We start from the raw sequence: 10,382 nt of genomic DNA on the forward strand, positions 1-10,382 counted from the left end.
ACACCAGAGTTGCAAAGCAGGACAACAGTTAATGACTTCTAGTAGATTTTTTGTTTTGTTGAACATACCAACACACTTACGAAGGCGTACACCTGGAAGTCGAATCAAACATTATGTTTCCATGTCTCCAGCAGGACCAGGGTTTGCCTTGGGGGTGAGTGAATCATTTGGCCTCTTTTTACTGTACTATCTTATCAGGGACTCTACAATCATGACTGTAAAGTCGGTGCGATCCATGGGGTTTAATCTGTATATTTTGTTTATACAAAATATTAAGAATTGAAGTAGCGCGATGTCTAAAAAGTTTTCAAAAATCTTAACCCAGTATTTTTTACTTGGCCTAGTACACAGTCAGGTGGGTATATGGATTTATTCCTCGTATTATCTACCCCTCCCATATGCAAGTTGTACTCGTTGACTGAACTACAGGCTTTATAGCCTCAATTCCACTTTTTTTACTTCGAAAAAGTCTGATCATCAGCATATGATAGAGCAAGAGTGATATAAGGTAGACCGGCTTTCGTGTTTTTTTTTTCTTTATAAACCTACCAATTAAAATTTTATTTTTTTCCTGAAATAAACAGACTCTTTTGCCTGTAATTTCATTTCAATGAGAGTTTTACAAATGCCTTTTTGAATTTTTAATTTATTGTGGCCTGAGAGATATGTTTGGTTTTGTCTAGTACATGTTTTGGGACTTAATGGTAACTTTGTCATAATAAATTGTCTGTGTACAGATGAATAAATTTTTCTTCAATTAATACTCGCATTTATTCATAATGTAGTTAATACAACTTTTTGTCGTGAAGGCATCATCCACTTCCCATCAGCTAAGAATCCTTTGCCACTATTACAGCTCCTGAATGCAAAACATAAACTGGTTTTCTTGCTGTCGCAAAGTTCAAATTTTTTCACAACCAAAATCCTTTTAATCCCCCTTTTGGCATGGGCGCTTATTTGGATCGCCTAGGTATTGTATGAATGTGGAACACCTGTTCTTCTATCCACCACCATGGATTCATCCAATGAAATATTTTTGTCTGGAGTGAAATATTTCTTCAAAAACTGTCGTTGAGGGGAGATTATAAAAACTCTCTAATTTTATACCCATGGGTCATGGCCGGGGTGATGAATTTTTTGGTAATTAGCTCACGTAAGGAACTGATGCTGAAAATTTGCTCTTATTATTTGGATATCTATGAAGGGACATGTTTTTCTGAAATAAATCCCAGGTAAACGTTGTTTGAGATCTGGATGGTGGACCAATAGTGTTTGTACGAGTTTCTAACAGTGAAGCCCCATAATTTATTATCAAACGCCAAAGTAACGTTTCATTTCATTTTTTGTTACGTCAGGTTCCACTTTGAAAAGTCTGCTATGTGTTTTCATATTTGCCAGAATTTCTCTTTTCTTTGCTTTGTCTTGATTACAACTAGGCATAGGCATTGGTTCTCCTTTGTTAGCTAAGGACCTAAATGAAATCTGGAAAAAAAATAAATAAAAATAGTTGAATTGGGATTAAACTGTTTCGGGGAGGTAAGGTTGTTTTCCACCTGTGTTTTCTTCCTCACAACCCCCCTTCCCCCGAAAAACTTCCAGCAACGTCAAACAGGATCTTCCAGGTGGGTAAGCCTAACCCAAAGTTACTGTTCAACTTCAACAGGAGATTGTCTTGATGGGCTCTGGGGTGGAGAAATTGAGCCAGAGGGAGAAACAGAGTGTTCATTTTCGTCATTATTTAATGTTAGATGGTCCTGGCTGTGGGTCTGTTACTGAATGTGACAGGAATAGGCCTACGACGTACTTCTACTTTACAGAAAACTGTATCATTATCAGATGTGTCACTATCACTCTGAGGTTGATATTCCTCACCAGCTTCCGATAAAAAAAAATAAATCAACAAGTACATTGTCACAATTCTTTAGGGGCAATCTTCAACGATCGGGTGTGGTCCAATATCTAAGAAGTGTTACTGTCATCTTTCAATGTCTGCTGATAGTTCATCCATGTTCGTCCAACACATTCCTTATTGCACTAGACCTACTTAATTCACTCATTTTTACAATAAAACACAATATTAAAAACAGTAAATAGTCAACTACAACACCAAAGGTATGATGCCAAACAACGACGGGAACAGCAATAAAAGACAGAACGAGCCCGAACCGTATGACTTGGAAAATTTAAATACATTTACGCTTAGAAAATAAACAGCTTGTCGGTATATAGCGCACGGTTCTTTGAGCAAAGACGGTGCTCCATAGAGTTATAAACGAGTTCCGCATCATTTTCTTCTAGTTTAATACTATATACAAAATAGTTCGTTGATATTCCGTTCAATATATAGCCACTAAGCGTGGTTTAAAGGAGATCGCGTTTCTGACATCGCGCTCCGCCGAGGTGCAGCACTGGAAAACAGGAGTACGACTAACATCGCGCTACGCCGGATTGTCAGCCACCTGGACGGGTTTAATACTTCAAACAAATTGTTTTTCTATCCAATATCCCCCCACCAAATTGATCCTACAGGTACAACATTTACAAGGCAAAGTACCTCATCCAAAGTGGAGACTAACTACTAAAGAAAATTTTACAAGCTGATATTCGTTTTGGGGGACTACTTGGCTTAAAACCCTATACAGCATAAAAGTCTTGTAAAGTTTTGCATGAATTAACAATTTTTATTTACAATCAGGCTAATGCTTACTGCCACAAAGTGAAATAAATATTTGACCAAATAACTTCGAGTTTCTGAGACATTGTATTTTTATTTTACGAAGGTCGGCACATATGTTTTGCTTATTCGGAACAGGATCAGATGAAAAAAAAACAAGGCACGTTGATCACAGACCATTAGTGTCACCAAAACATGAGTGCCAGAATCCATGTGGATCATAACAAAAACTTTATAAGCGCCAATAAAGTAGACAATAGTTACATAAACAACAAAAGATTTCTAATGGTTCCAGACATAAGTATGAGTCACTAATAACTTTACTGAAAACAAATAGTAGTTGTCTAAAACACTGATATGTGGCGGAAAACAGGTTGTGTGTTAGCATGAGGAAAACTGTATATATTTTAACATATTAATTATGTCAATGAAGTTGGCAAAAACCATAGAGTTTCGTTTGACAACCATCAATAACAATGGGTACTAAAAGGATAATTTTGGATATTACAAAAATATATGACTCTGTGATTTATGTTTTGTGCTCTTAAAACAAAGACTTGCAGTTATAATAACATGTGTCCTTGAATTAACTATAAGCACTCTTTTCATTATTTACATCTCATACATTTAGAATTTAGAACATTTAATTCTCTTATAATCTTCAATATTAGATTTTTTAACTTTATCATTTACATCTATATAATATTAGAAATCTGTTTCAGTAGAGTGAACAGACAGCACTTCCTGCAATCGCACATGATCTGGTATTTTTCGTGTTTTTGTTCCAATATTAGAAGCAACAGAATAGAAATATGTGGTTTTACAACTTACAGCTGCTGTTTCAGTTCCTGAGAATCTTGAGGTGTCCCCAGGAGGTTCACCATCTTCCTCATGGAGGACACTGTAAAAATTTCAAGTAAAATGATTTTTTTTTTATAAGATTCCATTTATATTTTAGTAAGTCTTATATGCTGATGAAGTAGTTTCTTCAAGCTGTAACTGCAGTTGTGATATTGTTTTCACACAAATAATAATAACTATCCAAGAAATAATGATCACACTTACTAACAATTAAACATCAATACAATAACATCGATACTATGTAATATAATCATAAAACATATATATATAGAATATAATTATATATATCAAACCTCTTAATATGAAACACCATTACTTCATAACAGCCGCACATTAATATATTGGTGTGTCTGATGAAGGTATCTTGGATATCGAAAGGCCTCACAATAATATGTATTAAATATTGGTTTTGTATTTTAATGTAATTTTAATATATTGGTGATGGGGCTCACATTTTGTATGGGTCATGCAACAATACTTTTGGAACAGTATTACTGGTAATTATTACACATAAGTATAAAAGCTAAAACTTCCCCAAAATATGCGTTCTGATGAACTACAGTACTACAAAACATTTATTCATTTTTAAAATTTCTTTAAATTTTTAGTGCTCATACAAAAACAACTACAAAAATACAGTTAAAGCAATAAAAACTCATTAAAATATTGTTACTGTACTTATACTAGTCCAATTACAAAAGTAGTTTTTAAATTAATACTTTAAATATTGTTCATAAAAGGCTTAAAAAGAAATCAATTAAGGCTTATTTTGACTGAGTTACAATTTTATTTGAATTCATGTGTAACAGTAACACACTGCCATTCACTTTCTCATAAATCAGCTGCCTTTGAGCACTAGTAATCTATCTATCTTCTAATCCACCTTGGCTTATTAAAAAAATTTCAAAATGGGCTTGACCTTTTCAGGGCTAAACAAACTCTAGTATACAAAATATCCTTGTACTAAAAGGTCTGTTTTAACTGATTCTAGCTCAAACATCCCTCCCTTCTCAATTAGCACACACAGAGCTTTTCATGATCCTTTCTTTTGTGGCTCAACTAACTTACTCCAAGGAGCAAGAGCAAAAAAGTCAATACATTCATCCACATTTTTATACTCTTGAAGTCATGTTAGTTTATGCGTGTTCACTATATAGCTTCCATACACTTACACAATGGTACTCATTGTACAGCGGTACTTATATTCTCAAAAGCATGTCATGTGTAGAATCCAGATCTGAAAAACCCAACATCCATACTGGTTTATCCAGTTGGAGTTGATTGAGCACTATTAAAGCAGTTATGACATTCTTTTTTATTCCTGCAAAGTCAACAAAAATTGTATTTAAAATTAGCCTCATTCAAAATAATTGTGAGGCAAAACCATCCATAATTAACTTTCATCCTTGTAGCACAAAGGACAAATTAATAAAAATAATTCAGTTATAATTTTATTGTAATCATTGCTCTATATAAAAATATAAGCGGTCAGCAGCAAATTCAAGATCCCAAATTAAGTTTGGTGGATCTTCTAAAAATTGTAAGTGTTAAAATAGTTGGAAACCAAAGTAGATAACACCTTAGGCTTTTTAAATGGATTTTCTGATTTTTCCAAATCAACTTAATCACATTGTATTTTTTATCTCAGAATGTTTTTTGGATATTATATTTTTGTATGAAACAACAATACAAATAACCTGATATATTTTGAACTAGTTTAATGTTTATATTTATTTAGGAAAAAGTACAGCAGCAAATATTACCATTTGAAGAAATCTTTTGAATATTTGTTCCCATTGTTTGAGTAATCCTTTTTGAAGTCTTTGGAGCGATCAGACCCAACTCCATTGTACTGATTGGAGTAACCTCCATAGTTTCCATCCATCATGGCTGACTCAGCACCAAGCACCACAAACTAAAACAGATTTTACTACAGTATAATTGTAAATTGAAATGTTAAATTTACACTGTCTAAAAACTTTGATAAAAACTAACAAGGATGTAACGTTATCATATTTTTAACTTAGCCGATACTGGTATATACATTTTTAATTATGAGTTTTCCTATCTATTTTAGGTCTACAATAATTAATAAACTAAGAGCAAAGAAAATTAATGTCATGCAAGTTCATATTTTGTAATTCTGACCGTTTGCAGAACTGCACAGATCAAATTCTGTAACAGTTACATGTAACTTGGAATGGAAATCAAACAAAAAGAATTATTTATCTCGCTATAACTATCATGTTGACTGATATACTTATTAATTGGACAAATTTGTTAATTTTTAATGCATCAATAATTCCTGGAAAAACTAATAATTTGAGTAGAAAATATACTTTATTGAGATTTCTGCAATTGAGCAATTTTTAACACAAACCTCTAATGGTGATCTATGAATTGAGGGAAAAAAGCACTTCAAATATTCTGTTGAAGTCTTTCAATATATCCTACTAATATTTTAAATGTAAAAGTTGGGATGTACAGGTGTTTTTCCTTCAATCAGTCACAACCTACTGATGTGATTGCATTGAAATTTTGTATGGACTTAGTTTTATATACTGAAATAACAAAGTTTACATTTTGAAATTACAATAGGATTCTGCCAGACTAGCAGGCAATCACACAGGGAAGATATTGTCCCTCTCTGACAGATTTTGTAAAAGTTAATTACAATGGCTGTGCATCAGTTTTGGTCATAGCCTGTAGTATTTAATGTGTCATGGAGTTTGTTGATTGTAGTTTGGGGGAATATAGATGCTGTTAAATCAGTAATTTATGATCTTTGGGCTTTGCAGTTGGTTTCAGAAGAGCCTGTGGACACGTAATTGTCCATGGTGTGCTGCTTTTTGCTGGCTGTCCAATCTATGGGGTTTGATTGCAGTGTTTTAACCTGCTGAGTCTGAAGCTGTGTACAGGCATCGTGCCTTGGTCTTAACTTATTCCTAGATGGTTGTTAGTCAAGTGGAACAAGTGCTTCGTTCTTAAGAAACCATAGAGAGCCCATAAGACGGTCTCCAAACAAAGTGTCTTGATTTGAAGGACTCCAACATTCTCCTGGTTGATGATGGAATACACGGTATCAGGCAGGAAAAGCATATGCCAAGATGGATGATCTTGTACATCATAGGTTTGATGTCTTCAGTCAGAGATGATGATGGATGTAGCAACAATGACAATCTGTTGCAGGCAGCCCTGTCCAAGGTTCAGTCTTGTAGTGGCAGTAAGTGTTTGGTTAGTGTTCTGTTACGGGTGACTCTGAGGTATTTAATGTTGTTCTTCTATCAGAGACATTCACCTTGTGGCTGGAGGGATTCTCGGAGCATAAGAGTCTATTGTTTATGCATGAAGCATGTAGCCTCACATTTGGATGAATTTAATTGTACCCACCAATTTTAATACCAGGGCTCTAGCATGGCCCAGTTGTCGTTCCATATAGATGAAGGATTGATGAAGTTACAATGAGTCACCGTAACACAGAGCATCATCAGCATATAGAGACGTTGCAACGTCAGTCTTGGAGGTAAGAGACTAGGATTCGGAACATCTGTTGGCGATGAGGGCTGCAGGCCGACTTGAAAACAATAGTCCTGATGTCAGACTATATCAAAGACCTTTCTGGAAGTCTATAATAACAGCTGTGGTTAGCTATCTTGAAGTTGAGGTTGTCAGCAAGGTCTTAATTCAACTAATTTCGTAGCCATTGTATATACACAGAATAAAAAAAAGTAAAGTAATTGGAAGGTTTTATTTTACAGATACTTATAAATGCATATGTTAGAAAGTAATAAACACACACAGTGTTTTATTATTAGTGTACATGCAATGATCAAAAATATGAACTGTTATTAAAGATAGCACCAATCAATAATACAAACCATTTTAATGCACTATGAATATCAGATTTTTCTTTGTTCTCGTAGGACAAGAAGCATAGAAATTGCACCTAGTCCTATATGAAACTTTGTGCTGCTTCTGGAGTGACAGGATATTCAAGATGGGTAAGGTTGGGAGTTGGAGCCGCCTCCTATCGAGATCCATGAGGAAGAATTAGGGCACTAATTTAAAGTCCTGTCCCTCGGAAGAAGGAGGTGTATATCAGTTATATCTTGCTATAAAAGCCATACAATTTAAATACAGTACCAGAACATACAACTTTGTCTACGGCCGATGGAAACCTTTTAGTGCAGCAAGCCTGTGTGATATTTATTATGTTAATCCTGAGACAATTATTGTTGTGTATATTAAAAGTTTAAAATACTTTTATATAAGAAAAACTAGCTACAGAATATAATTAAGTTCACTTTTCAGAAATTTGACACAGGCCTAAAATAAGATTTTACTCAGGGTGAAATATTCACTCTTTGAAGAATGTACTACAGCATCTTAATAAAATATTATGAAATGAAAAAGATTCTTCAGCAAGTGAGGAATGGCTTCATAAACTGGAGAGAGAAAGTGTTATGTTGTTAGACAAAAGTGGTAAAAAATTATGCGGCTAATCAATATAGAACATTTTAACGTAAAAACCCACAAATATTGAGAAGAAAGAAATAACAAGTGTAAATCTGAAACAAATTGAAATGTTATGTTGGTTAAGTTTAAATAACTGTTATTTATGTGTGTAGTAATTTGGTTGTACACCAATGAATGTACATTAATTTCATAATAATTTCTTGAAAAAATTGAGATTTTTGATTTTTCCACATTTCACCAATGAGGTGTGTAAAATGTTGCATATTGTAGGAGAAAAACATTTCTACTGGATATAAATTCATGATTGTAAACAAAAAATATTCTTGGTATATTTTGAGAAATACACATTTTAAGTTAGATAGGAGGGTCTTTTGGAAAGTAACTGCGTCCCATATAAGTTAGTGTCGATAGCCTATGCATACTTTGCAAGGGAATATATACAATTGTGTTGGTAATGGAAAAGGATGTAAAATAATAATGTTTTACTGATTTAGTTTTATAAAAACAAGTATATTATTAAATTTATGACATTTTTAGGAAATGTTTTACAATTTTTTATTTAAATGTTGTAAATCGGAAAACAAATTGTAATGTTTAAATGGTTATATGGAGTAGTGTAAATAGCTGTTATTTATGTTTGTTGTAACTGATTGTATACCATGAATGTAAAGAAATTAATTATTTTTTATAATATTTGAAAAATTGAGATTTTGTTATATTTTTATGTGTTGCATTGTAGAGGTAAGTAAAATGTTTCATATTGTAGGAGAAAAACATTGCACCGACTGGCCTCGGCCCTACCGGTCTCGGTAGCTAGTTAGTATTAGTCACGTACGCCCTATTGCATCAATGAACCTCGGCCTGACGGCCTCGGAAGCTTGAGTAGTTATACAATTGTAACAAAAGTAGCCTGAACTTACAAAATGTTAAGGGTTAGAAAACTTGCATCTAAACATAAGCAAAGTGCTCCCTGCTATAAGAAAAAACAAAGACAGAATTCCATTTTAGCATGCTGTATTATAAAAGTGGGACATGAAGTGGGATGAATCCAAAATAATAAACAGTAAAGAGAATTACCACTGAATAATGTCCTTCATAAAAATGATTAGTCTGACTTTTTCAAATCTTAATTCAGAAATAGGTCTTGGTCCTATAACTTTTAAGAATTATGAATTTATAAGATCAGGCTCATTTTGAACTCTTGTATGGACTTGTATTGAAAATAATGTGTGTGAAAGTAGAACCAAAATTGAAAGATTACACATCACTATTATTATATTAGGTATATGAAACTGAGAGGACAAAGTAATATTCACACCTCATAACCTGGATCTTTTACTTAAAAATGTACAAGCCAGACTGTATTATTCTCCAATATATTATAAAAAACAATTTTTTGAAGCTATAATTATAAAATAAACTTACAATATTGTAAAGTGAAAATACCTGAAACTGTTACAGAAGTCTCCGTTAAGTAGCTAATATCATTAGTTCATAAATAAATTTATTAATTTGCTGTCACTGTCATCACTATCATGACGTCACAGCTCAGACTAGCTCCTTCTACAACAGCTGGTTTCAAGGTACGATATATCGTAGATTAACTAAAGCGGAGTTGAGGTGAGGGAATGGCAAGGTTCATAGACATGCCAAGCCAACAACGTAAAGATATGCAGCAACGGATTTGGATAAATATATACATTTTCAGCCTTTAAAATTTCAAAACCAGCGTTATCTAAAATCTGTCGCTATTATTTGAAACAAATAATAAAGTTAGCGTTGACTATGCAATGTAATAAAATGTATACACTTAAAAAAAAATCATTACAATTTACTTTCAGAAATGCAATCTCTTTTCCAAAATATCGATGTCTCTAAACAGCAACCACTCTGATCAAACACTTCTCCCCCAGTCAACTTTCTTCAGAATCACATGTACGGTACTTTAACAGAATATTTTTACAGCCCATAACTTTCTGTCTCTGATTATTAACCGTTTACGAGCCCTTATTTACTTTCTCAGGAAAAATTCTTCCCGTATTTCTGCAAATGATAGATTTATATTGACTTTGATATAGTATTTCTGCTACGTATTGAAAATATAATTATTTCCTTTTTATGCACAACACGCTGTTGTAGCCGAGTCAAGTTGTTTATTTAGTATCTTATTGTTATTTTGATAGTGCAACGGACAATAACTAAACTTACTAAACCTATAAGCAATATTGTATCTTTTGTTTGTTTTAACAAAGTTGAAAATGAATCAAAAAGTAGTACATGGCAAATTGTTCATTACTAAAATGTTTATTGTGAAATTGTAAAAAAAATTAAATATTAAGATAATAATACTTTCAATATATATCATAATTTC

At 33.1% G+C, this 10,382-nt stretch overlaps 1 protein-coding gene across 1 annotated transcript; it reads right to left on the reverse strand.

The window, feature by feature from the left end:
• Positions 1-3,505: 3,505 nt before the first annotated feature.
• Positions 3,506-9,624, reverse strand: LOC124374607 (syntaxin-12; the record flags this gene model as incomplete). Its single annotated transcript, XM_046832794.1, is given in 3 exon segments — positions 3,506-3,575; positions 5,299-5,450; positions 9,458-9,624. Coding segments are annotated over 2 exon segments (188 nt in total), but the record flags the coding sequence as incomplete, so codon positions are not given.
• Positions 9,625-10,382: the final 758 nt, after the last annotated feature.

The sequence above is a fragment of the Homalodisca vitripennis genome, unplaced genomic scaffold, assembly GCF_021130785.1.
Source record: "Homalodisca vitripennis isolate AUS2020 unplaced genomic scaffold, UT_GWSS_2.1 ScUCBcl_9297;HRSCAF=17741, whole genome shotgun sequence".
Taxonomy (NCBI): Eukaryota; Metazoa; Arthropoda; class Insecta; order Hemiptera; family Cicadellidae; genus Homalodisca; species Homalodisca vitripennis.